This window comes from Bubalus bubalis, chromosome 24 (assembly GCF_019923935.1).
Source record: "Bubalus bubalis isolate 160015118507 breed Murrah chromosome 24, NDDB_SH_1, whole genome shotgun sequence".
NCBI classification, from domain to species: Eukaryota; Metazoa; Chordata; class Mammalia; order Artiodactyla; family Bovidae; genus Bubalus; species Bubalus bubalis.
In genome coordinates, this window is record NC_059180.1 from 1,655,635 (window position 1) to 1,683,228 (window position 27,594).

Below are 27,594 nucleotides of genomic sequence, written 5' to 3' on the forward strand. Positions count from 1 at the left end.
GGTGGGTGGCCGGCTCTCTTGGGCGAAGATGCCAACTTAAACAAAGCCCAGAGTCCCGGGGCCTCGCTGACTTGTTTGTACAGAGCGGGCAAGGCCCTGCAGGAGTATTTTTACCCTGGTGAAGGCCGGGAGGACCGGGGCTCCTCCGGGCCACTCCTGACCTGAGCTGGAGCCCGTGTGCCAGGGGGTGGACTGAGGCCTCGTCCAGGCCGGCTCCTGCCAGGCTGCAAAGGGCAGCAGGCACCGGGGACCCCTGCCCGCTCCCAGGGTCTCCAGCGGGGCTGGCCCCATCCTGACGGCTATGGGGTGACTGCACAGAGGACCCCGGGAACCCCAGGAAACAGTGAGTTTAGGGCCCCAGAACAATAGGCTGTGAACACGCGTGCTGCTGTGGGGAGGAGCCCCAGCGGGGAGCCCCCCCAGAACCTTGCCTTCTCAGCATCTTCGTCATCAGGGAGAACCCAGAATAACCGAGATTTATTTTTGAACTCGGCTTCTTGGGTCAAGAGGCAAACGAAAACAAGCTTATGTTGGGGGTTTATTTTAAAAAGATATTTCCAAGAAGCGTCCTGGGGCCACGGCGTATTCGGTCCAGTCCCCCCACCTCAGTGACTCAGGGCCACCGAGGACACGCTGGGCAAAGAGGCGAGGGGACACAGCAGCCCCCCACCCCCTGGGCCGCCAGAGAGGACCCTCAGGGCCGGCCCACCTTGCACGGCCTCCCGGACGACCCCGGCTCTCAACAGAGTGGCCAGAATCGAAGCCAGGCTCCACGTGAAGCCTCTGCAGATGCTGCGAGCCCGCGCCTCCATCAGGGCTCTCTGTGTGCCTGGCCTGGGCCGCCTGGGGCTGCCCGCCCCACACAGCTGGCCGCCTGGGGCTGCCCGCCCCACACAGCTGCCCGCCCCTGCCCTTCCCTGCCCTGCACAGCTGCCCGCCCCGCCCCCGCCCTGCACAGCTGCCTGCCCCCCCTCCCCGCCCCTGCCCCGCACAGCTGCCCACCCCGCCCCACCCTGCACAGCTGCCTGCCCCCCTCCTCCCCGCCCCTGCCCCGCACAGCTGCCCACCTCGCCCCGCCCCGCCCAGCTGCCAGCCGCAGCACAGCTGGAAGGCCCCTCAGGCCCCTGTGGTTCCCCAGGGGCCCCTGATAGTCCAGCGACATTTACCGTGCTGTTCTTTGTGGCTCTCTGCAGTCACCACGGGGACAGGTGAGGGCCTCTCACTGGCCTGTGGCCCGTGGGGCACCAGTCAGGCCTGCACTCACCGGCAGCGTGGACGGGGCAGGGGCCTGGTGGGAGGCCCCCAGGGTGGCCAGAGCCCCATCTCTTTCCCTCCTGCAGCCTCTGAGCCACAAAAGGAGGTTTCTTTACCCTGTGTCTCCCAACACCTGTCCACAGTAAGAATGGATTTCAAATGGGGGTCACTGACCGTCTACACTGGATGGCCTTTCATCTCGAGCCGCTGCAGCTGAAGCCGGGGGTGGGGGGTGGGCAGGGAGCGCGGGGCTGTGTCTGCCCTGTCCTCCTGTCCGTCTCCGCAGTCAGCAGGGATGCGGGCGCCCCTGGGGCAGCTCTGCCGCTGGGACAGCCCTCCTGCCCTCGTGGTTAAAGGGGGGACAGGGCTGGTGGCAAAGGGGATACTTGAAGGAGAGGGGGAGCCCTGTGGGGCCGCGGGTGCGGGAAGGAGCTCCTCCGAGGTTAGCACTCGAGACACAGGCAGGAAGCAGGGAGGTGCGTCCACAAGGGCCAGCAGCAACCCGGGCAGGGAGGGGCCCCGCCAGCCGGAGAAGGTACCGAGCCGTCGTCCTTTCCTGCCCCGTGGGAAGGACCAGGGCCGTTCCCTTGAACCTCCATTTGGGGAGCGTCCCTTTCAGTGGACGGCGGGGACAGTGCGTCTCTGTGAGCTTTAGCCACAACTTGATCGGCCTTGTCCTTACATTTAGAAGTACAGAGGCCAGGTGAAAATAGAGCTACACGTAGGCATCTTCACTGGGGCTTCCCTTGTGGCTCAGTTGGTAAAGAGTCTGTCTACAATGCAGGAGACCTGGGTTCAACCCCTGGGTTGGGAAGATCCCCTGGAGAGGGGAATGGCTACCCACCCCAGTATTCTGGCCTGGAGAATTCCGTGGAATCACAGAGAGTCGGACACGACTGAGCCACTCTCACTTTTTTCAGGGATTAGACGGCCTTGATGTGCAGAGTGAGTTCTGTGTCATTCATGTTTTTAATGCTTAGACATCACATTTTCAGTCTCCAAATTAACACTATACAAGCTGAATCTCCAGGAGAGAGGATGCAGTTCCAGAAGTCTAACTGAAAAGAATCTGTCGCTTGCATGTGATAAGAAGTTCCTTCCCCCTGGGAATGATGCTCAGCGCCTGTGGGGATCTACTTGTGGGGTTGCCAGTGCTTTCTAGAAAGGGGACATCCTACTGTCCTCGGAAGGGCTTCCTCTTGGAGACCTGGACCATCGTTGATGAGGACAGACCGCAAGAATCTTTATTTACTCATCCACGACACATCCACGCAACACATACCCGCTAGATGCCTGCTGTTCTGTTGCTCTGCCCGGAGTTAAGAGAAACCCCATCCAGCACCTGGGCCACCTCACAGATGCTTGTTCCCTGTGTCTGCACTTCCCAGGGTCAAGGTTCATGCTTCTGCTGTCATATAATGAAAGGTTTTTTTTGGGGGGGTCATTATTTCTATTTGTACTAATACGACCTAGACGTTCTCCCTGCCGTGACGGCAGTTCCGACACGGCTGCGCCCACGCTGCAGGGTGTGTGGGTCCCCGCCCGGGAGGGGCATCGAGCGGGTGGAGGGCACGCCAGGGATGGGACGGGGGAGCAGAGCCTGAGGCCCGGACCCCACACCCCTCTCCCGCTTGGTGCCCCGCACATGCCGCCCACCGGGGCCCCCGCCGAGCTGGGGCAGGGCTGCATCCAGGAGGCCCGCAGGCGAGACTCTGCACTCAGACCAAGGACCCGGGGCCTTGCCAACCGCGGCAGAGACGCGACACACCAGGAGAAGGTCGTTTAAGGCGAATTTTAATCGTTTTATAAAAGTCATATATACAAAACACGTTCAACGAACCACCGCGGCTGTACAGCACACTTGGTACACTGTGTCGCACGTCTCTCAAGCTGGGACACGGGTGGAGCACAGAGGCCTGTCCCCACCACCGGTGCTGGGGGTGGGGGCGCGGCTGGCATGAGCTGCAGCCACAGCCTGGGGAGGGCCCCCGACCCCCAGGAATTTCCTTTCCGAGTGTAAAGACCCTGGAAGAGCTTGGGGCTCTGTCCCCGGGGGACACTGAACCCGGCGCTGTCCTGGCCCCGGGCCCCTGTGGGGTCCACCATGGAGGCTGAGCCGAGGGTGGGACAGGGGGCGGGTGCACGACAAGAACCCCCTGGCTGCTCTCGCGTCAACAGAGAACACCACACTGGCCCGTTTTCAGCTGGTTCGAATGGACCGAAAGAAAAGACATTTGGAATGTTTTGTGACTTGTGTTAACAGGTCGAAAGGTAATGCTGTAAGATTTCAGAGACGACAGACTCAACAGAAATCTATTTCAAATTTCTCAATACTGAAGCTGGTTGAAGAGTCTGACAACTGACGAGATGGGGAGAGTGGCCTGGTGTCACAGGCTGCCCGCATGCCCTCACCCCCAGCTTCCAGACCCTCCACAGGTTCCAGCTACCTGCTGCAGCTGAACCTGGAAAAGGCGCCCAGGCTCCGCAGGCGGCTGCGGCAGGGGGGGAAGCCATGGAGGACGGGCTTGGTCAGCCTGGCTGTCGGGTCAAGCCTGTGATCTGAATTCTACCTGGGCGACAGTCCTCTGCCCACTGCGGGTGCCAACCTCTTCCAGGGCACCTTGACAGCTGGTGGTGGGGAAACCTCCTGGCTGCGGGAGGCTTCCCCGGGGGCCAGGCACTGAACGAAGTGGGTGGGACCCCCAGGCCAGAGGGTTCACCCGTGTGGTTCACCCCTGACGCTGCCTTGAAGTGCTCAGGCTGCCGTGGGTCCCCACTGGCCTGTCCCCAACCCGTCACCAGTCAGGGTTGAGGCTGCACACCATGGAACAGGCACCGCGCTCCTAGTCTCTGCCTGAGCAGAGGGATTCTGGAACCAGCTGGAGGGATGAGCCCCTGAACGGGCCCCGGGAGCACCAGGGCAGGGAGGAGAGGGCCTGTTTACCCTGCCCCAGCGTGGACTCCTGTCGGCTCCCGGGGGCACACACGGCCCACACGCCCTTGGTCCTGAAGGTCGCCTCCCAGACTGAAGAGCTGGGCCGTGCTCGCTGCAGGGATCAGCTTTTGAAAGCACAAGAGAAAGGGCATCCACCGCTGATAAAAAGGTGCCCGAGTGACAAGCCTGGAACTAAGGGACAGACCGGGACGATGGGGACTTCTCGCGGCTCAGCCCGGCCGCTCGCTGCCGGCCCAGAGGAGATGCGGGCTGGCCCAGGAGCCTGGAAGCGGCCCCAGCGTTTCACTCGGGTTGGTGTTACCGTACCCAGCCCCCCACAGAAGAAAACCCCCACCTTCCTAACCAGCTCCGAAGTGGGGACCCCAGTTCCCAGGTGGAGCCAGGCGTGTGTTTCTGAGGCGAGCCACGAGCCGCCCCACACCCAGAGCCTTTGGGTCCCTGTAGGAAGAGCCCCACACCCCAATCAGCTGGGGAGGGCCCTGCTGCCCCGCGGGGGCTGTTTTGAGGCAGGAATCTTGTGGTCTGAGTCACCCCGCTTCCTGCCCCTGCTACACTCAGACACGGATTCCTCGGAAGGGCCCTCCTGCCAGGATACCCGAGGACTCCTGGGTTCTGGTGACACCCTGCTCCTCCTGCTATCGTGGGGCCAGAAGCCTTCACACGGGGAGCCCCCACGTGGAGCAGGGTTGCAGGGTGTCCAGGCTCAGCGCAACCATCAGGGTCAGCAGGGACAGGCGGGCACCATGGGTGCTTCGGGCAGTACGCAACCTGCTGTCCTTCGAAGCAGGTTTGCACCCGGGAGACACCAGCACAGCGTGGACACCAGGGCCACGTGGAGCCTCAGCGAACACCCAGCCCCCGGCAGGCCCGGCACCAACCTCGCAGCAGGCCCTGTCTTTTCCTTCAGATGGAGCTCCCTGAGCTTCCAGGCGTCACTCAAGAGCGAGGCTGCGAAGCGCACCTGATGGACCTTAGGGAGAAGCTGGTGCCAAAAAGATGGGGTGAGCTGTCAGAGGCCAGCGGGAACCCTGCCCCTGACTCCCTGAAACACATGGAACGCCTGCGGCGCCGTCCTCCCGAGGCGGCCTGATGGGCACAGTGAGGCGGGGACTCGGGCCACGACCTTGGGCCTGGGGGGGCCTCCACGACCTTGGGCCTGGGGGGCCTCCACAGCTCTGCTCCATGGCTCGTGACCCCAGCTGCAGAGAAACCACCCAGGAATCCAGGGGTGTGGACCCAGGGTGCCCGTATCACGCTGCGGTCCAACCTCTACACAGGGAAACCGGAACCCAAAGAGCTGGGCCCCCAGGCATGTGGGTGAGGAGCGCACGCTTCTCTGCAGGGGCGGGCAGCATCTCTGCTCTGCTCTGGGGTGGGCAGGGGGCTGCCTTGCCTACCGCGGGCCGCTGAGGCCCCGCACACGGATGCACGCAGTGCCTCGCCGGGCAACGGCCACAGACACTGCGCACGTTCCTTTTCTGGAAAAGAATCGGGTGCCGCAAGCTCTGGTGACTGGGAGTCGCTCTCGCTCTGCGTCACTGGTTTTCCGTTTTCTGATGGCACGCTGACCCCACAGGGTTGCAGAGGGCTCCCCCAGCCTCCCGTCTCTGGACACGTCCCAGGTCTCCGCTGGCAGGTGGGCTCAGGGTCTCCCTCGCGCACACGCATGTCTGTGCTCCTGCTACCCCTCCCTGTCCTGAAGTCGTGCTCCAGAGACGTCCACACAGAACCGTGTTGGTGGCAGCTCTCCTGGCCGCCTTGAGTCCCAAGCACGGAAACGAGAACTGTGATCAACAAGTAGCAAACCTCCAAGGACCATCAGGGCTCGAGTTCTCCAAGGGCTCTGAATGCGGGGATTGAAAAATTTCATGTTGGCTTTGAATGCTGAGTGATATTTTTCATTAAGAAAAACTAAGGATTTATTTTAATAAATATCCAGAGATCAAAGGTGGTCAGATCATCAAACCAGCCCCCCCTGCTGATGCTGAAATGCTGTGCACACCGCAAGCCGTGAGCAATTCGCTCCGATGACTCTCGTCCCGACACTGCTTTTGCTCGTGGTGTCGAGTCAGGGAGCGTCTGTTCCCAGGATGCCTGAGTGAGTCGGTCAGAACTAAGGATCTTGTTTCAAGATGATTTCCTGATCCTAAGAGTTGAAATAACCTGACTCATTTTTATCAAAAAAGTAAAAAAATTACAAGAATAAGGAGTCTAGAGATCTCTATAAATTACAAAGCTATAATGCAATATCTTTGAGACAATTTCTCTACAAACTGAAGTTAAAAAAACATAGTTAAAAAAACGCACATGTGTCGTTATGTGTGAAGTGTGACTGCGAGGAGGAAGGCTTAGTTCGAGGAAGTTTATTGTTACATTTTTGCAATAACAGATGAGGCAGACCATCCCCTGCTGCTCCAACATCTCAATATAAAAGACAGCAAATCGCGGCTAACAGTGAGATTAAAATACAAAGGCCTAAGGCTGGGAGAGGAGTGACTATAACCTACGTGTGGAAAGGCTGCGGACGGTTTCAGTGGCGCCTGCGGAGCCATCCCTATCTCTGGCGAGCACGGATCCTGGAGCGGAGGGCTGAGTGCCATCATGCCCGCTCAGCTCAGCGCGAGGACGGCTCCTGGCCACAGGGGAGGAAGTGGGTCAGGTCTGGGCCGGGCCATGCCCTGGCTCCCTGGCCACTCAACACAGTTATGGCCACTCAATACGAGCTCGCTCCTGGGTCTGAGAGTGAGCCGGCAGCCACGACTGACTGTCTGAAGGACAAACCGTGCTCGCTGACCAGGCGGACGCCAACTCACCAGCAAGCCGTTCACAAGCCGGCCACACCCACCTCGGGGCCTCTGCCAGTGCGAGGGGGGGTTTCCAGGTTGGCGGGAAGAGCGTGGATCCGCACACACGTGTGCAATGGGAACCCACGGGCGAAGGGCGCTCGAGGCCCGAGGATGGTGGGGTCTCAGGACGTCCGGACGCAGTCCATCCAGAGGGTTCTTTCTCCTTTAAACCTCGGTCACTGGCCCTGATCCCAGGCATGTCCTTTCGGTTTACGAAGAGCCACAGGAAGCAGTACAAAAACAGCAACTTTTCTCCAGCCAAAAAGAGCCCAAACCCCGGCAAACATGGACAGGAAGTCTTGAGGGCCCAGAGAGAAACAGGATTTCAGGCTGTCTCCTCATTAAACGCTGGACAACAAGGATGACTCAGGAGCAGGTCTGCCCCTCCCTTTCCTCCTGGGCCCGCATCTGCTACAAGCTTAATCAGTTTCTCTGCTGGTGAAGGGGAGCAGGACCCCCGCTGGGACGCGGGCGGGGAGCAGCGCAGCCCTGAGCCACAGGCACCGGCCGGGCTGCTGGCGGAGGAAGCCTTTTCCTCGTTTAAACGCGGGACGAGGCCTCAGCGCGCCGGACACTGTCGAGCAGAGTCACACACGGCAGGGACTGGTTTGGAATGCAATGTATTTTTAAACACAGTGAGAGACACCTGGGTAGGGCAGCCGGACACATTCCCCGAGGGTTGGGCTCACGGTGCACGTCACCACTTCAGCCTCCGCAGCGGCCCCCAGAGGAGGCCGCGGCCAACGTGCTTCTGCTGCGTGCGTGTGAGTGGAAGCGAGGGACCGTGATGAGAACCTGCCGTCTAGGGAGGCAGCGGAGCCTGGGGTGTTAAGGCAGGCGCTGCGGCCCCGCTGCCAGCTCTCAGAGGGCCCCGAGAGGAGGAGGCACGCGGCTTCCCCCAGAGACGGCGGGCTCCCCAAGCCGACCGCATGTGTGAGACGACCGGGAGATGGAGGGCAGTCCGCAAGGCCAGCTGGCGTGAGGGCGCTGCTGAGGGGCGGGGGTGGGCACAGAGCGAGCAGGCACCACCCCCTGCCCCGTGCGGAGGGGAGGGGGATTCAAGGCAGCGCCCGGCCCACACCCACCCCACAGGCCGTGGCCGATGGGACGGGCGGGAGGAAGGCACAGGTGTTGGGGCGTTAAGGCAAGTCCCCCGCGGGCTCTCACTCCCACCCTCCAACCCCCTCTCGGGAAACTGGCACCAGAGACTGAAAAGGCAACGTGCTCCCTCGGGCAGGTGGTGGTGGGCTCCCCGAGCTCAGCCCACACTTCCCCTCCTCCAAACCCCCAGGACCCCGCCAGGCAATGCCCCCACCAAGGACTCACTAGTTGGAGAGAAGAGCCACCCGCAGAGACGACAGTGTTTGCGTCTCCGTCACTAAAGACAGAGCGTGCGTGCACACACACGCGGTCCCCGATTGAACTGTGTCAGAAAAGGAACAGTTTCTGTAACAAGAGAAAGCGTGTTATCGGGCGTCACACGTTAACATCAAAGTGACCGCTGGACTTTCAGTAGTGTCAAGAGTCCCCGGGGTTCAGCAGCTACGTCCGCGTGTCCCCCCTGCAGCCGAGCGCGGGCCTCGCATCCCAAGCTGCGTGTCCAGGGCTCGGGGTCGGGACCGCGCACAGCCCGGCAGGCCCGGCCCGCGGCGGGCGCAAGGGCGGCCGCGTCACTGCAGCATGATGTCCTTCAGGTTCTCCTGCAGGATGGTGTCCTTCACGGCGTGGAACACGAAGCGGATGTTCTCGGTGTCGATGGCGGTGGTGAAGTGGTGGAACAGAGGCTTGCTGCGGTTCCGTCTCTTCCGGTCGAAACACTGGACCAGGAAGCGCTGGACGTCCTCCAGCCTGTGGGGGTCGCCCTTGAAGTCTGGGAAGTGCTTCTTGATGCTGACGGTCTTCACCTTCTCCACCAGCAGGTCCATCTTGTTGAGGAACAGGATGATGGAGACGTTGAAGAAGAGCTTGTTGTTGACGATGGTCTCGAAGATGTTCATGGATTCCACCAGGCGGTTGGTGTGCCTGTCCTCCATGAGCACCTGGTCATACTCACTGGACGAGACCATGAACAGGATGGATGTGATCCCGTCGAAGCACTGGAACCACTTCTGGCGCTGGGACCGCTGGCCGCCCACGTCCACCATCTTGAAGGGGATCTTCTTGATGACAAAGTCGTGCTCCACGATGCCCTTGGTGGCCTTCCTTGCCAGCAGGATGTCCTGTTTGCTCGGGAAGTAGTTCTGTAAGAGTAGGTAAGGAGGCGTTGGGGAGGAGGGCGTAAGAAGGCGGGACGAACAGACGCGGGGGAAGGAAAGTTACAGGGACTTCTGTGAGAAGCTGAACCAGATACTAGATGCAACTTTCATTTACAAGAATATAAATTCACCATGACGCAGAGAGTGAAAGAACCAGGTGGCTTGCTTCAGAATGAAGAGGGGGCTCACCAGACTGAGGAACGACAAGCAGGACCCTCAGGCCAGGCCCCAGCCTGAGGCCTCGTCTCCTCTCTTCTCCACGTGAAACGCCCACCACTTTCCTCCTGCATCTTAGCCGCCTTTCTATTTGTCCAACTTCCAGGGCACATGCATTCCAAACCCTGACTCTGAACTGACTTAACTCAGGTTTTGCAATGCTGCCTAAATTTAGCCTGCAGTATATTTAGTATGTTATTCTTAGAGAAACCTTTAAAGTCTTCAGCAGCACACGGCAACTGCGGTCACTCGAAGCCCTTTGATCCTGCCCTGTTACAGTCCTCCAGTGACTCCTGCACACCAGCTCTCTGGCAGCACCTTTGCCAGAAACCCCAGCAGGGAGGAAGCCTCTCAGCCCAACGACCCACCCATGAGGTAAACGGGGGAGAGGGGAACGTCTCCAACAGCGCTGGAGATGGGAGAAGCCCCACGGGGGAGCTGCTCCAACCACCCCAACGGACAGACTGAAGGAAACAGATGGAAGGAGAAAGCTCTGGGCTGAAGAAGGCCAAGTGCCGTGGACCGACTTCGCGGGGTGGACTCGAGACTGCTGAGGGACAGCAGCACCCGCAAGAGAACCTTAGTGGGACGACGGGGAGTCTCAAAACCGACCGGACGCTGCTGATGCTCAGGGATGAGTGCGGCAAGGTGCTGGTCTCTGGACACGAGGCAGGGCTTGGGAGGGCAGTGGGAGCCCTTGCTGCGGGGGCTGCCCTGGGGCGCATGCACGCGTCACAGGCTCTGGGCGTGGGGGACTCACTCACCAGCTGGCCAATCCGGTCCAAGTTATCCAGGAAGTACTTCACTGATTCGCCCTGTCATGGAGAAAAAAAAAGTCACGACTCAGTCTGGACTGAGGACCCTGAGGTGGTAAATGGGAGAACTCAATCCGGTGGCGTGAGAGCTGTCCTGCCTGCGTGTAAACAGGAAGGCCAAGTGAAAAGGCTAATGGGGGTATGTGTTTTTCAAAATAAAAAAGAAATTAAAAGCTTTTTAAAAATGCAGTTTCTCTAGCTTTGACGCCCAGGTTTAAATTCAGACTGTGCTTTTCAAAGCAACGGTGAGAACGTGGACTCTGACCAGGTGGGTCCCTCCCTTTGCAGCCGGGGAGCCGGCTGTGAGACTCGGCTCCTGTGGGTGGTTTCGCTCCCGGCAGGGCCGGCCGCTGCGCTCCAGGCTCATCTGTTATTTGAGAAGCAGACACGACAGAACAAGTTCCAGCTTCTGGAAACAAGCAGAAGCTCTGTCATGACGTCACGTTAGCACGACCTGACTTACGGTGCAGGACCAGGAGACTCTGGCCTGGACTTCCGTGGACTGATGGCCAGTCTTTCTCCAGCCCCTGGACATTCTCTGGACTGCACGTCGACACACACAGATCGCTAGCTAGAAGTGACCATGCCCATCGGTCACTGTCCTGTTCTCAGAGGAGTGAGTCAGCTGACACAGCGGCTATCATGGAGCCTAAGAAAGGTTTAGAGGATCTTCAGTGTCGATTAAATGAAGCAAACAGAGGAAGTGGTGAGTGAACGGGCAAAGCTCCCCTTATAAAGGGGGACGTTGACACTTAATTACACCCCGTGTGCCCAGAGGACTCAACTTCCTGCAGGACTCAGTCTAAGCCCCACTGTGCAGACAGGGCCCAGCGAGGATGGCGGGGGCGGGGGGCCCTCCCGGGGAAGCCACGCCAGCCACGCACTCACGACAGTGGAAAGTGGCTGCGCATGCGCGCGCACACGTGCGCACACGTGCACAGCAGGGACGTCCTGGACCCGGAAGGAGGAAGCTCTTCGGAAAGGTTCCAGATGAGAGCGTGGGCTCGTATGACGCCATGTGGACGCCCCTGGGCCCTCCCCGCTACGGGTCTCCGACGTGAAAGGAAGGAGTGGGGGTGGACTTCCTCTAGTGAAGAACCCACCTCTGGTTTCGAGGAGGCCTGTGGCCACCGTGGAGGAGAGCACGGGTTTAAGGGATGGACGCTTCTCCCGGGACACCACAGACCGGAGCTCGAGGCACACTCGGCCCCTGGCATCGCAGCTGCTGGGGCACAGGCGGGCTCTGCCCGGAAGCCAGGGTGGGCACCCACGCGCCTGCCCCGCCCCGCCATCCCTTCTGCCAAGCGAGCTCCTGTTCCGTCAGCACGTCCCGCCTGCTCCCGGGCCGACAGGAAACAGCCCGGGAGTGACAGCGGCCGGCCAGCGCACCTGGTCCAGGGCTCCTTCCTCCCTGAAACCCCCATCTCTCTCCTCCTGCCACTGCTCACCTGGGGCCTTCGGGGCGCGACGAGAGCTCCCCGACCCGACCCGCATCCGCCGGGGGAGGCAGGCAGGGCGGCTCATAGTGCAGCCGCTCCTGCTTGAGTCAGGCTGGGGTGGGGGTGTCTCGGCCTGCCTGGCCACAAAGCGTCCTGGCTACACCGATGCCCTGGGGATGCTGTGATGTGGGTGCAAGGGCGGAACCCCAACACAGGGGTGCGATGTGGAAATGCCCCGCGCTCATGAGTAAGCATGTACTAAGCAAGGAAGGGAATCACTCCCCTAGTCTGACTTTGAACATTTCCAACTACTGAGCTTGAAATCAGGGTCATCTCGATGCACCTTATGACACAACAAACGCTAATATAAAAGGACCTTACGGCTTCCTTCTCCACCAGGATGGTCGGCTTGATCATCTTGGTGGCTTGTCTCACTGCCTCAAAGCGGGTGGCTGTTCACGTCTGTGTTATCTTTATTACCGCGGCCGGAACGGACCAGGATGAGCGCCTTGATGGGAACACAGTGTTACATGAGGCAGGGAGACACCAGGTCTTCTGCGGATGGCTGCTGGAGTAATGTGAGCTAACAGAAAGGAATACATGGAAAATGGGCTTTCTACAACCCCTCTGTCTGCCGTGATCTGATCCAGTCTCCCACGCTTGGCTGAGTTCTGGTCTTTTCTGTCAGTGCCACAGGGGAGGTGTGTGCCTGGAGGAGGGCCCACTGGGGTCAAGAACTGCTGGCAGAGGCTGTGCAGGGCACAGGGCAAGGCCGGGTGGGGTGGGTTAGGCGGGGCACAGGCGTGGAGGCAGAGGCGGTGGGAGTGGTTACCTAGGAAACAGCCTCTAACATCCACTCTGGGCCAGGCAGCTCTCCAGTTCCCAGTCCTCTGTCCACATGCGAGTTGTCCCTATGTTCCTGTACTCAACGGAATTAATTTTTAAATTCTTAACACAGGGCTTGTCAATGGCGAGTGAGAGGACTTGAAAATCTAGTTCATTCATTTAGATATAAATTGGAAAGACAAAATTTTAAAACAGCTGAATATTTAAAAAACAACTCCATGTGACTGCAGCCTGCCAGGCTCCTCTGTCCACGGGGCTCTCCAGGCCAAAATGCTGGAGTGGGTGGCCATGCCCTCTTCCAGGGGATCTTCCTGACCGAGGGATGGAACCTGTGTCTCATGGCTCCTGCACTGGCAGGCGGGTTCTTTACCACTGAGCCGCCTGGGGATGAACCATAAAATCAACTATTCTCAAGGTCAGAGTTTCATTCCTGTTACTTAACAGACACTGAACTTAAGACTTAACTTCCATTTACTGGAACACGGCTGGCTATCGCCTTTCTACATTTTGGGGAATTCACATCAGGATTGTAGCCTCTGCAACGCAGCAGCCAGAACCCAAATTCCGAGTCTCACTGGGGCCACGAGACACGCATGTGAAGCAGATGCGAGCAGAGCAGGAAGAACACCCAGACGCCCGTCACCTGCGCTCTGCCAGCCGCGGTGCGCCTTGCGCTCCTCCTTCCAGTTCAGGGCTGACCCTCGAACAACGTGGGTTTGAACGGCACAGGTCCACCGACACGCACTTTTTTTTCTTTTAAATAAACACATACCGCATGCTCTGAGGTCAGCCGACTGTAAAGTTACGCTTGGATCTTCGACTTCGTGGGGTCAGCGCCCCAAACCCCAAGCTGTTCAAGGGTTAATTGCATATACTTCTTTTTAAAAACCACTTGAGAGGAAGTTGTCCATTTACCCCTGAAAGCTTCAGCGGACAGGCCCCAGGCCCCGGGCCTCCTGCGTCCATGCCCATGGCGACCCTGGGAGAGGTGATGCGGGCGTGGTGCTCTCACCAGCAGCACGGCCTCCTCAGCACCGGCTTCCGCCTGGAATCGAGGGCTGCATGTAGCTGTCCGCGCTCTGCTGCCTCCTTTAATCTGAAACACTGATCTTTCTGAAGAACGCCGCGGCTCCCCCCAGCTGGCAGCTTTTGTGACGTTTCCAATCTTTACCAAAATGGTTTTCCAATCAGTACAGCAACCACTGGTCTGCGGTGGACCTTCTCTACTGTAAACGAGAGTCCTCCCTTCTCCCCTGTTTATCTGTTATCCACATGGACTCACAGATGCTTGTATTTCTCAAGGTTTGCTATTAGCAAAGTCATAGGACTGTTTGAATTTGCAGATCATAGAACTGCATACAAAATACTCAAGAATCTATAAAAAAAGCTAACAATTGAGTCAAGAAGTGAGTTCAGAAAATTCACAAGATACAAGGTCAGTATACAAAACCAAGAGTATTTTATATGCGAGCCTTAAATAAATGCAATTTAAAATTTGGAAAAAATTTCATTTGGTAGTAACATAAAACATTTAGGAAAAATTTTTGCGCTGTTTCGCAGGGTATGTTTTGTATTTTGAAATAACCGTAGCTGCACAGAAAGTTGCAGAGATGGCAGAGAGAGGCCTAGTGCCCCCGTCACCCCATTTCCCAGTGGCTCCAGCTCATGTAATTACAACACACCACAGTCAGGGGACTGACACTGGTCTGCGTGTGCGTGTGGCTCTGGGCACACCTGTGGATTCCCGTGATGCCCCCAACCACCTCGCCCTGCTCCCCACAATCCAGACAGAGATCTGATCCGTCAACACAGAGGTGCCCCTCCCCACCTCTGCCAGCCCTCATCTCTGGCAGACACTCATCTCAGGTCATCTCTACGGTTTACAGTCATTGGCTTGTTTTCTGTGTAGTTTTGCCTTTTCTAGAATGTACTTTAAGTGGAATCAGGCAGCAACTGACCTTTTGAAATTTTTTTTTTTTCAAACTCAGCAAAATGCCTGGAGAAACCAGCTGCTGTGTGTACCGACAGTCTGTCTCGTTACTCCTGAGCAGTGGCGTCTGGTACGGATGAGCCATGGCTTATTTACACTCACTGATCTGGAGACATTTCGGTGGTTTCCACATTTTGGGAATTACAAATGAAGACGCTATTGACATTCGTGCGCAGATGTGTGGACACAGTTCTCGCTTCTCTGGGATGAATGCCCAGGATCGGGATCTCTGGGTTTTGCAGTAAGTATATGTTCAGTAAGTATAGTTGTGTCCTTTTTTAAAGAAGCTCTGAAGCGCTTTCCCAGCACGGCTGTGTCACTGCACGCTCCCTCCAGTGATGTACAGGCGTCCAGCTCCTCCAGGCTCTCGCCAGTGCTCGGTGCTGACGCTCGTGTTCCTCTTCTGAGAACTACCGTAACAAGGTTTTGTCGGGAGTGCGCATGTCCCTTGCTCTGCGGTGACCCAGCGGGTCACGATGCGACCGTCTCTTCGTGTGCTTGTCTGCCATCTGCGTGTCCTCTCAGGTGAAACCTCTCTGTGCCTTTGTCCATCTTCTCCTGGGACTGTTGTATTACTATTAGTTGCAAGCGCTCCTTAGACACTCCAGATGCAAGCCCTCCATTAGATAAGCGGTCGTGAGGACCTTCTCTCATCTGTAGTGTGTCTTTCCGTCCTCGTAAGAGGGCCTTTTGCAAAGCAAAAGTTCTGGATTGTTATAAAACCAGAATTGACTGTGGCGTCGTATCTATGACAACCAACAGGATCTGTCCAAGGGGACGTGCAGGTAGCAGGCAGGCACGTGGAGAGACATTCCGCATTCGCGCCACTCGGCCAGAGGAGCATGCGGCCATGCTGTGAGAGGAGGGCTGTGCGGTGGGAGCTGAGGGCAGTCCTGGGAGCCAGGCGCGGCCCCTGGCCAACAGCTAGCAAAAAAAAGATCACAGTCCAGCGGCTGTGAGGAAATGCATCCTGCCAGAGACGGGGTGGGGGTGGGAGAAGGCAATGGCACCCCACTCCAGTACTCTTGCCTGGAAAATCCCATGGACGGAGGAGCCTGGTGGGCTGCAGTCCATGGAGTCGCTAAGAGTCAGGCACGACTGAGCGACTTCACTTTCACTTTTCCTTTCATGCTTTGGAGAAGGAAATGGCAACCCACTCCAGTGTTCTTGCCTGGAGAATCCCAGGGACGGGGGAGCCTGGTGGGCTGCCGTCTATGGGGTTGCACAGAGTCGGACACGACTGAAGTGACTTAGCAGCAGCAGCAGCAGAAGATGGAGGAGCTGGAACAGCTGAGGAGCTCAGAGGAGGCTGCGGCCCCAACAACTTCTGAGCTCAGCCTGGTAAGACCCGAGCAGAGGCCCGGTGTGCTCCGGGCGGTGCTCCGGGGCCCCGCGCGCCCCTGGCGGCGGTGCTCCGGGGCCCCGTGCGCTCCGGGAGGCAGGGGTCCTGAAGCGCACACGTGAGGCACCGCATTGGTGCTGTTGTCTGAAGCTGCTGCAGTGTAACCACTTGTCACCCAGCAGGTAAACCATTAATAATTCATTTGTTCGAGCAAAGCCCCGTGAGCCATCAGAGGGAAGGCCACGTCCCCAGTGGGTCTGCCTGCGTTAGCAGGTACTGAATGCCTGCTGGTGAATGAAGACGTGCATTTTTTCAAAGCTGAAACTTAACGTGAGCTTAAACGTTATTTCCTTTAAAAATTCAGTGCGTTCCCGACCTCTGTCTACTATGGAGGGCCTACAGAAAAATCGGCTCCTCCCTCCCCCGCCATCCTGGCGCTAAGAAATGCTTCCTCCTCCTCTTCACAAAGGGGCGGCCACATCAACATAAAATAGAAGCATTAAAAGCCTAATAAATGTCTGAAAAACCTCTTGCTTAGGCAGTAGTCCTTAGCTAAACTCGAAACAAATGGGATGAGTCAGAATCTGGTTTCTTCAGGCTTTTTATGGAAAGCCCTGTATTTTCACTAACTTATTCAAATAACCCAAAGGAAAAAAGCCTCCAAAACACAACAGCTCCCAAACTACCAATATTTACCATATTAGAAATTAAACCTGAGAGAACTTAAAAATACAAAGACATACGAGCATCCACCCAGTGAGCTGCCGTGACGAGAGTCATGGTGTCACCGGCCTCTGGAGAACCCTGCCCCACACCCTGGGAGAAGCGGGGTGAGAAGGGCGACTCACGTCTCAGTATCACCATGACGGTGGTTTTGACCTTGTGGAGCCCTTGGAAGGACCCGTGGCCCACACTGACAGCCACCGCCCTAGAAAGCTCTGGCGCGGTGTACCCGCCACGATGCCCCGACCTAGAAAGATCTGGCGCGGTGTACCCGCCACGATGCCCGAGTGGCACAGTCGCCAACGCTGGAGACGACCCCAGGCTGCACACGCAAACTGCAGCATCGTGTAAGACAGAAAATCCCGGGAGAATCGGCGGGAAAGGACCACCACCATGGGCCTCAACACGATGAGTCTCCAAACAAAACGGGGGTGAGGAGACAAGTCAGCGTGAGAGGTTTACACTGTTCACGTGAAGTTGAAAGATAGGCGTCACTCAACACCGCCCGACAGTCACAGCAGCAGAAGCACGCGGCTGGGAAACAAGCACGGGGTGACGAGGCCCCTGTGCTTCCTGAGACGCCGTCTCTGCTCCTCCCTATCACCCGTGTTTTGCTTCAAGAACCCTTGAGGGCTGACTCAGACGACAGTAAATGATGAAGTATTCAGGATTTCCTAGTAAAAGAGACGTCACTTTTACCCCAAATCGTCCAGGTTTACCCGAGTAGCGCTGCCTTTTCTGAAGCCCACGTGTCTCACTCGCTGAATGCTGGGGAGGCCTGGCGTGCTGCAGTCCACGGGGTCGCAAAGAGTCGGACACGACCGAGAGACTGGACTGAACTGAAACGTCCTAGTCAAGCCCGGCTCCTCTGGCACACACTGGGACTCAGAGTGCTTATCAGCACTGTTCACTGATAAATCTAAGTAATCAATCCTATCGGTCTTTCCCAGACATGATGGGAAGCACAAGAGCTTCTCCACCCACAAGTCCACACTGGTTTTCCTTACTTCTCTACTCCAGAGACACCCCTCTGCCATGACGGCAGGTGGGTGACCGCACTCACAGACGCCACCTGAGAGTCTGGGAGAGGCCATCCCAGCACACGTGTCCCACGAGTCCCCCGGAATCATCTTCAAAGCCCGACGCTGTCCCTTTAAGTCTTCCCAACCCCCTCCTCCAAATCCATCTGCACTTCCTTCTACAGGCAGCTTATCCGGGGAGCTAAGTTTAGCTCCCGAATGCTGATCTTCCCTCCAGGGACAGCCCGTGTCTTTGCAGGAGGGGCTGCCCTGGCAGCACTGCACTAGCTTCACAAGAATCAAAGGGCAGCGGCCACCAGGTCCTGGTAGGAAGGGGGCATAGATGCCCAAACTGCCCCTCACTCCGGCTCGTCCTACCCTGTCCACGGTCTCCGCAGGCTCAGCCCGGGCAGTCCTCACGGTCCACGTCTCATCTTGGGACAGCTTGTCAGTTTCGACTCAAAGCTATAAAATTCAGACGGAGTCACAGTGGGGCACAAGCCTCACGAGACCCAACTGGTTTCCCCCATCACCTGGATATCGACCGTGGGAATCCTTTCCGAGCTCTGCTCACGAGTTCATGTGAAGTTCAGGCCCCGGCTCTGCACCGGGAGTGGTCCCCTGGCTGAGCCCAGCCCCCCGCCCCCCGAGTGCTGCAGAACAGCTGAGCTGGTGACAGGTGAGACTTCACAGGAGTGAAAGCAAAGGAGAGAACCCAGGGAGCTTTTCTTTCTACCTGATGGTGTTCAGGCTGCAGAGAAAGAGGGGGCTTAAAGGGCTGCGTGGCCCCCTCAGCTAATGGAAGTGACCCTGTGACTCCCGGAATCATCTAGCTCCTAAGGACAGACGACCCCGCTTTACAGCGCTCATGCTTCTGAAACAAGCCTGTCGATCCGAAACCCAAATCAAATTTCACTTGATTTACAATCTGGATACTATTGGTTCTTCTTTCCTGTTTACATGAATTTGCTTAAAAAAAAAATATCATGGATAGTTGCCAAAATGGCCTTCTGGAAAACAAACCGCCAGCACGGCTGTGATAAAGATGGGAACAGACAGCGGCTGGGAGGACCGCATGCACATTTCTTGGGGTGGTTGGTACCAACCAGCTCTTCAGTTCGGTTCAGTTGCTCAGTTGTGTCCGGACGACCATTTAAAATTCAGCTCCAGCTCAGTCCACCTTGTCCCATCTGTCAGCCGACAAAATGCCGGGTGTGAGAGCAACAGAGGCCATCCAGCTGCCCGGCAGCGTAGCCGCCCCCGGAGCCCGCGTCACGGACGACCTCACCTTCCTGCGAAGTGCGGAGCCTGTGCTCACCCCTCCACAACTCCCGGCCCCACCCCCGCCCCTAACGACAAAGGTAAAGCAGTGGAGAAACCCATGAAATCAACACACGCCAAAAAACGGATTCGGGCACCACAGAGCTGTGGTCTGAACAGAGCTTCCGTTCCTGGGAGGAGTCCCGGGCCGCACAGTGCTGGCTAACATGGCTCACGGCTGTTTGGTGTGCCAGCCATCGCAGATGGGCAGGTGGCTGGATCGGCACAAACTGCTCACTCAGCTGGACCTCGAGGCCAATAACAGGCCCTCAGAGCCCATGCATATTGCTGCCTATTATCTGATGCAAAACAGAAGGATTATTCCCATTCTCCAGGTGAAGAAACCAAAGCTCAGAAGTTAACTTGCTCGAGGTCAAAGCAGCCGCTCATCCCCCAGGCCAGGCTCCGCGTCCTGCACAAGGCTGTGCTGTAACTGACCAGCCTGCGGGGCTGAGCTCAAGTGCACTTCCCACAAATCAAGTTAACACAGGGATGGGAATCCCACTCCCGACATGAAGGCTTGGGAACCGGCGGCAGGACAGAGGGGACGACGTCATGTGGACGCCCCGGCCCCCGTGCCGGGGTCAGGGCGCCTGCAGCTGGACGCTCGCATCCTCCCCCTCCTCGGTGGAACAAAAGGGGAAGAGAAGGGCTCAAAGCAGCCTTCTGTCTGCCAAAGCCTGACTCACCCACGGGCTCGCCGCTTGGCCCTGGGAAGCAGGAAAAGGCAAGCTCTGCACAGGGAGCCGGGGCTGCGGCCGGCAGGGAGGCCAGAGGCGGGGAGCCCCGGATGCTCCTGGGCCGCCCAGCTCCTCACAAGGGGCCAATGTGCCACGTCGGTGGCTGGCAGGTCTGGCCCTGGGACCCCAACTATGCAGGTCATCTGGACCAGAGCTCCTGGGGGCCGCCTCTCTGCCCTCAGCCCAGCCTCTAGCTTTCTGCTGAGCAGAAGCGAGCAGCATCTCGGGAGAGATGCCCCATCTGAGCACATGGGGCAGCACAAGCGCCCAAGGAGGCTCACAGGAGAGACGCGGGCCCGCGACGCGAGACGGAGCCGAGCGGGGTCTGCCCCGGACGGCTGGATGGCGGCGGGCCGGCCAGCATGTGCTCACCAAGGAGGCTCACGGGAAAGACGCGGGCCCGCGACGCGAGACGGAGCCGAGTGGGGTGTGCGCCGGCTGGATGGCGGCGGGCCGGCCAGCGTGCGCTCACCAAGGAGGCTCACGGGAGAGACGCGGGCCCGCGACGCGAGACGGAGCCGAGTGGGGTGTGCACTGGCTGGATGGCGGCGGGCTGGCCAGCGTGCGCTCAGCACCGACGTTTATTTGCTTCATCTGGCAGAGAACACATGGAGTCCAGCACAGGGAGCCCACAGAGGGCTTCTTCCTTTGGCCGTGCCAACTGTCTGAGCAAACGCCTCGTCTGGAAAAGCTTCTCCACGCTCCCTCGACCGCGGAGTGGGGTGATGCTCTGCAGACGTACGCTGACTTTCTCTTCAACCCTACATGGACCTGTGATCTAAAGCTAGCTGAAGACGAAAGAGAACTTCTCCCAGACACCTGGAGACAGCTGCCACAAAAACATGTGCGTTTCCCAGTGAGAAGTGTCGTAAACAAGATTCTGGAAGCAGGCACTGACGGCTACCTATGATGTATTTATTACTGGGTCATGTTGTGCTACTGCAAAATCCAGCACTTTCACCAACTGCTCTTAACCTAAAAAACAAAAAAATTGCATCGGTAAACCTCTGACGCTAAAAAGGTTATGCTACAGAACAAATCAGGCTGAATCAATGATCTTGTTTATTCAGGTTCTGGTGAATGATTCAAAGGAGAGGATGTTTCAGTCCCAGATCAGCCTGTCAAAACCACCTATGAAGGTGACGTGCAGTTCAGGACAGAGGACGAGTCTTAAGACATTCCTCTGTGAAACGGATTTACTGGGCGCTCTGGAGACCCACCCTCGGTCAGTGCCTGACAGCGGTCGGTTGTCGGTTGCTTCCTGGTCAGCTCCCTGCCTCTTTCCCCTGCGGTGGAAACTGGGATGTGAAGCAGACATCCAGTTGGCTCTCTTCCCTCAAGAACCGGAGCTGGCCAGAGAGGACTTCGACCCGGGGCCCCTTGTGAGCCAAGTGCCACGTCCCAGAGGGCGCTGCCGTGGGGCGGCCATGAAGGTGTGGAAACCCCAGTCCCGGCGGCTCTCGGGGTTCCTCCTTAGAACAACATCGGGGATTTGCTCAGGAGCACAGCCAAACGAGACGTAAGCCACCCGCAGCCTGGGCAGCGGGGACCTCCTGGACAAAGGGGACATTTGAAAGATGTCAATAAATTGCTTCTCAAAACAACATGTTTTCCAGCGTCTCCAATGGGGAATTTTGCTTGATATTTCCGGAAAAAAAAAAAAATTTAAGCTCAGTAAATAAGAGGGTGAATTGTAGGTTATTTCAAAACCTTGCTTCTTGGAACCTGGGAAGACATGACATTTTATCATGCTCAGCACTGAGGCTGAGCAGACCTAGTGCCTTTTGAAGGCAATATTTATTGAGGAACCAAAGGAGAGATCTGCACGGCCCGCCCGCAACCCGGGGACTAAGAGGTGTTCTAGCCTCCGCAGGCCACAGCAAGCAGCGATGACAGCAAGGGGGACGTTTCCCCCACGGGGTCACACCGCTGACGCACAGTGCTGCTCAGGGTTTATCTGGACAGACTCGCTCTGTCCTTCCACCAGAGGAATTGTCAAACTCACCATCATTAAGAGATCCTCCTATCGTCTTAATAATGCTGGGTAAGAAGGAAAGATGGGAAAAAAATGAAATATCACTTACTGTGAAAATCGCCCCAAGACAGCCAAATTTCCTCCCTCTTGTAAGTACCACTGGTATATTTATATTTCCTTTAAGACTTCAATGCAGGGGACCCAGGTTTGATCCCTGGGTCAAGAAGGTACCCCGGGAGAAGGGAATGGCAACTCACTCCAGTATTCCTGCCTGGAGAAACCCCATGGACAGAGGAGCCTGGCGGGCCACAGTCCATGGGGTCGCAAAGAGCTAGACATGACTGAGCGACTAGCATGAAGAATGATGCATAAGAACGTTCACAGGAGCATTATTCTTAGAGTCAAAGAGGAAACAACTCAAATGCCAAATCACAAAGCTGGTGGACAGATCAAGGAAATGCTTACTTTACTTGCACACCAGAACGCTGCTCGATGACAACCACTGAGACACTGATTCACGTACCCTATGAAGGAATTCTCTTGCTTTTTCTCAGCCTGTCTTCTACATCGGGGGCCCCGATCTACAACCACCCCCGTGCCCAGCACAGGCTGTAGGAGAGCTCTGGTCACTCCGCGTTCTTGCCGATTCCTGGAACTGCCAAATGTCTCAGGTTCCGAAATCTGGTGAGCGCACGTCATTTCCTCTTCTCAGAAATGCCTTTTCAAGCCGTGGGCCCACTTTTCTATTGAATTGCCTGTTTCTTCCAGGTTTGTAGAGGTTCTTTAAGTATTCTGAACATGATTTATTTTTTTCTTGCAGTTTAGAGGTGGTGGAGATGTTCTCTGGATGAACAAATCTTCACTTGACGGCAAAGTCTTAATCTTTTCCTTTGTCATTGTTAATGACTTCAGTTCTCCCCTACCCCCAAGGTCGTGAAGATTTTTCTGTGTTGCCTCCTAGAAGAGACGCAGCGTTGCCTTCAACCTGTACATCTCTAATCCAGTTAAAACTGGGTGGGTGTGTACAAGGACCACCTTCATTGGTTTCTGTGTAGTTCCACCAATTTACTTATCTTATTGGATTTGACAATTCAATAGAAAAATGGGCCCAAGGTTTGAAAAGGCCTTTCTGAGAAGAGGAAATGATATTACATGCTCACCAGATTTCAGAAACTGAGACATCTGACAGTTGCAAGAATTCACAATATCTTATTCTGTACCAGTACCTCCATTGTAGTGGTTATTAAATTGTTTTAAAAAATAAAGCTTAGCATCTGTTTTGTTAGTGAAAGTCAAAGTATTAGCTGCTCAGTCGTTCCCGACTCTTTGCGACCTCATGGACTATATAGCCTGCCAGGCTCCTCTGTTCATGGAATTCTCCAGGCAAGAATAGTGGAGTGGGTTGCCATTACCTTCTTCAGGGGAATATTTCTGACCCAGGGATCAAATCCAGGTCTCCCACATTGCAGGTGGATTCTTTACCATCTGAGCCCCCAGGGAAGCCCCTTTTATTAGAAAAGGGGTTAACAGACTTTTTCTGTAAAGATTCAGGTGGTAAATGTTTTAGGTTATAGGGACTTCATATAGTCATCTTTACTGCGTATTCTTTTTTTAAATGCAAAAAAACCCCACAAACAAACAAAATTTAAACTAGGGGTTCAAATAAAAACAAGACAAAAGAAAGTTAGCCTGCAGGCAGTAGCTTGCTGATCTCCATGAAGAACAAGTCCCTCCCATTTTACTCTTCTTCCAGAACTGTTTGACGTCATCCGTCCTCAGGAGAATGCAAACCAAAACCACAGTCAGAAAAATGAAGCAAGGCTGGGGGACTCGTGCTTCCGGATTTCAAAACTCACTGCAAAGCTACAGCAATCAAAACAGTGTGTTACTGGCATAAGGACAGATACACAGGCCGATGGGACAGAACCGAGAAACCAGAAATGAACCCAGACACGCCTACCAACTGACGTTCGTCAAGGGTGCCAAGACCCCCAGTGGGGAAAGAGCAGACGTTCAGAACACGGTGTTGGAACGAGGAGTGTCCACGTGCAGGGGGAGGCTGGCCTCATGCCTTACTCCACGTGCAGACACTCGCCCGGAATGCACCGAGCCCACAGCGTGTCCAGCAACCTAAACACAGGAAGCAAACACAGGTAAACCCTCCGGATCTTGGATTTGGCAGTGAGTTCTTGGATCTGATGCCAAAAACATGACCAAAAACAGGAAAAACCAGACAAGTCAGTCTCCGTTCTTTCTTAGGCTTCCAACCCTCCATCTGGGATCCCTTTCCTCTTGCTTGTTCCGTTCAGTTCAGTCACTCAGTCGTGTCCGACTCTTTGCGACCCCATGGACTGGGGCACGCCAGGTTCCCTGTCCGTCACCAACTCCCGGAGCTTGCTCAAACTCATGTCCATCGAGTCAGTGATGCCATCCAAGCATCTCATCCTCTGTCGTTCCCTTCTCCTTCCGCCTTCAATCTTGCCCAGCATCAGGGTCTTTTCCAATGTGTCAGTTCTTCGCATCAGGTGGCCAAAGCACTGGAGTTTCAGCTTCAGCAGCAGTCCTTCCCGTGAATGCTTAGGACTGATTTCCTTTAGGGTGGACTGGTTTGATCTCTGTGCAGTCCAAGGGACTCTCAAGAGTCTTCTCCAACACCACAGTTCCTGCTTGTAGTCTTTACAATTCCTTTAGGGAGGATTTGCTGATGATAAACTTCATCTGAAAGTGTCCCTTTTCCGTCCTCAATTTTATAGAATTCTGGCTTAGGAGTTGTGTTTTCTCATAGGTACCACCTCAGAGCATCGTTTACTATTTCTGGCTTCTGCTGTAACTTTGAGGAAGAAAGCTTTCAAAATGTCACTCATTGAAAGCTCATCTCTACCTTTTTCTGTAGTTAATTTAAGCTTTTTCTGCCTTTGGTTTTCTGCAGTTCTGATTTATCTCTTTATGGGCTTTACTATTAATCTTGCTTGGGATTCACTGGAATTCTTGACCTTTTGATCTGAGGCACTTTGTCAGCCGTTACCTGTTCTAGTGCAGTCTCTGCCCCAGTCTTCTTTCTGTACGTCCTGCTTAAATGGACATTGGACCTTCTCACTCCATCCTCCGTACTTCTCAACCTCTTTCGTATTTTCCCTGTTCTTGCCTCTCTCTTCTACATTCTGATCTGTTTCTGGGCCCAAGCAGTAAACGGAAATCCACTCTGGAAAAGATCCTCTAACCCTAAGCCTTCTTCCAGTATTTCTTCTACACTATTAATACTCTTTTATGGGGTACAAACTGCCAAGTTTTTATTTTTGGTTTTTGTATTTTTCAATTCTACAAGTTCCAATTTGCTCTTTTAAAATAGATTATACCGCTTTTTAGTAAGTTTCCAGTTTTTCCTGGAGATATTTTCTTTCTTTCTGCACATATAAAGTTACATGTGTAGAAAGAGTAGTTGTTTATACACATACTTTACACATACAACTCAATGGGGGTGTGAAGGACAGCTGCGTTACAATCTGTGCGTGGTGAGCTTGAGGCCTGAAGCTGGAGGGTCTGCTTCTGCTGTCTGTCCTCTCTTCTGGTTCCAGGAATTGCAGGCTGTTGGCTGGCTCCATGACGCCTGCTGTCCTTAAAAGCGTCATTTGTGGGGAATCTCCAAGGCTTAGGATTAGGCTGTCTTTCCCAGAGAGAGCTTCCACTTGCTCCTTGGGCACACAACCTGTCTGCTGCTGCTGCTGCTAAGTCGCTTCAGTCATGTCCGACTCTGTGCAACCCCACAGACGGCAGCCCACCAGGCTCCCCCGTCCCTGGGATTCTCCAGGCAAGAACACTGGAGTGGGTTGCCATTTCCTTCTCCAATGCATGAAAGTGAAAAATGAAAGTGAAAAGTGAAAGTGAAGTCGCTCAGTCGTGTCCAACTCTTCGTGACCCCATGGACTGCAGCCTACCGGGCTCCTCTGTCCATGGGATTTTCCAGGCAAAAGTACTGGAGTGGGGTGCCATTGCCTTCTCACAACCTGTCTGGAGGCCCTTTAACCTGAATTCAGAGCATTGGGGTTCTGGGTGAACACGGGGGGTTGTTTCGCCTCTTTCCTGCTCTGGCTTGGCAGCCAAGCCCAGCTCTCTTCTCTCCCCCTCCTTTTCTGGGCTCACTCTGGCCTCACCCTCTGAGGTCCCAGCTTATGACAGAAGAGTCTCCTATAGATTCCTCAGCTTTGGCAATCTTAATGTTTCTCCCTCATGGTGAGACCCTGAGAAGTCTGCAGAAAGTCACAGCTTGGGCTCGCTGTTTAGATCACCAGCTCTCTCAGGGAGAAACCGCTGCTCGGGGCGGCTTATCTCTCAAGGTTCAACTGTCTTAGGGTTTGGCCTGGTCATTCTTTACAGTCTTGTCAGCGCTTATATGCTTTCATAAAGTTATTTTTAACATTTTATCTAGGATTTTAAATTATTTTCAGCAGGATTCTCTAGATGACTAGTCCACTGTAATTAGAAGCCGGAAATCTTGCAATTACTGCTTTAGGATGAATTCCTCGGGAGCTGCACTACCGCTGGAGGATTCAGCACTTCACGTTTCAACCTAAAAGCTGAATCACTTTATGCTCCTGTCCCCTGTGTGAGTGAGTGACGGACCTATTTCCTGAGACCCCAATCAACCCAGGACAGTATCAATCACCTCCGATCTGACAAAAGTTGCCTCGTCACTGCTTCTATTTGCATCTCCGTGGTTAGGAGCAAGGCTGGTAATGCTGTCTTCCTTCGCTCGGTCTTCTGTCGACATAAAAGAGCTTGCTCACACAGGCTGAAGCCGTTTGATGCACTTGACATATAAAAAACACCTTTGTTTTATGTTGAGGATCGTGTTTCTTCTAATTTGTTATTTGCCTTTTGCCTTACTTTATGCTGACTTTTCCCATATGAAAGTTAAAAATGTTTACTTAGTCAAAACCATTATTCTTTTCCTTTGGGGTTTCTGGCCTTGTTATCATGCAACATCTTGCATTTTTAAATCTACTGTGGATCGCATTTCCATCCTGGGCCGGTCACTGGCTTACAGACCCGCCAGAAATAAGGCTTGCAGCAACATTTTTCACAAAGACCTATATTAGAAGAGGTTTCTGAGGCCTGTAAGTATATAACACTCACTGTGATGGATGAGACGGGGGGAAGGCCAGCATCATAGGCAGGAGCACGAAGCTTCTCACCAGCACGGGACCCGAGAACAGCAAATGCCCCGCTTCCGCTTCTGCGCCCTCAGGCCGGAGCCACCCCAGAGGGAAAATAAGAGTGCCACCCTCTGTGGAGCTGGGACCAGGACCCGAACACACCACCGATGCGCCCTAACCTCAGCTGGGCCATTCAGCAGCTTCAGGCAAATCTCTTCAACCCCCAGGCCTCGAATTGTTGCAATATCAAACAGGATTTGGTGAGAGGATTTCTCAAGTCCCTCTGACTCTAATAGTAAGTTTTAGGAAGGCTGAGATTCCCCATATAGATCATACTGGCAAAGGTCATTTAGTTTGAAAGGTGGAAAAACTCACACACATGTGAAAGTGAAAGCCGCTCAGTCGTGTCCGACTCTGCGACCGCACGGACCACACAGTCATGGGATTCTCCAGCCGGATACTGGAGTGGGTAGCCTACTCCTTCCCCAGTGGATCTTTCCGACCCAGGAATCGAACCAGGGTCTCCTGCATGGCAGGCAGATTCTTTAACAACTGAGCTATCAGGGAAGCCACACACACACATGCACAGTATCAAACCAAAACTAAGTAATCTCTGATAATTCCATTTTCTCGAAAAATTATTCACCAACTTCTGATATTTCTGACAGTGTAAGACAAAAAACGATGCATTGATGCATTTCTTCA

The 27,594-nt window shown here is 55.3% G+C and overlaps 1 protein-coding gene and 2 long non-coding RNA genes across 4 annotated transcripts in view; 2 read left to right on the top strand and 1 right to left on the bottom strand.

Moving 5' to 3' along the window:
• Positions 1–6,558: 6,558 nt before the first annotated feature.
• The window catches only part of GNA12 (G protein subunit alpha 12), a 71,660-nt gene continuing 50,624 nt past the window's right edge, over positions 6,559–27,594 (bottom strand). For both annotated transcript variants that reach the window (XM_025275521.2, XM_025275520.3), the window contains 2 exons: positions 10,292–10,342; positions 6,559–9,296 (listed from right to left, as the gene is read on the bottom strand). In XM_025275521.2, the coding sequence (XP_025131306.1) occupies positions 8,727–9,296; positions 10,292–10,342 (621 nt within the window). In that variant the 3' untranslated portion in view covers positions 6,559–8,726. The remainder of the gene's footprint in view (positions 9,297–10,291; positions 10,343–27,594) is intronic.
• Positions 9,551–14,780, top strand: LOC123331625. The gene is made up of 2 exons (XR_006548367.1): positions 9,551–14,062; positions 14,616–14,780. It is a non-coding gene; the product is annotated as an uncharacterized LOC123331625 (long non-coding RNA).
• On the top strand, positions 22,281–23,001 carry LOC123331624. Its single transcript, XR_006548366.1, has 2 exons — positions 22,281–22,420; positions 22,557–23,001. It is a non-coding gene; the product is annotated as an uncharacterized LOC123331624 (long non-coding RNA).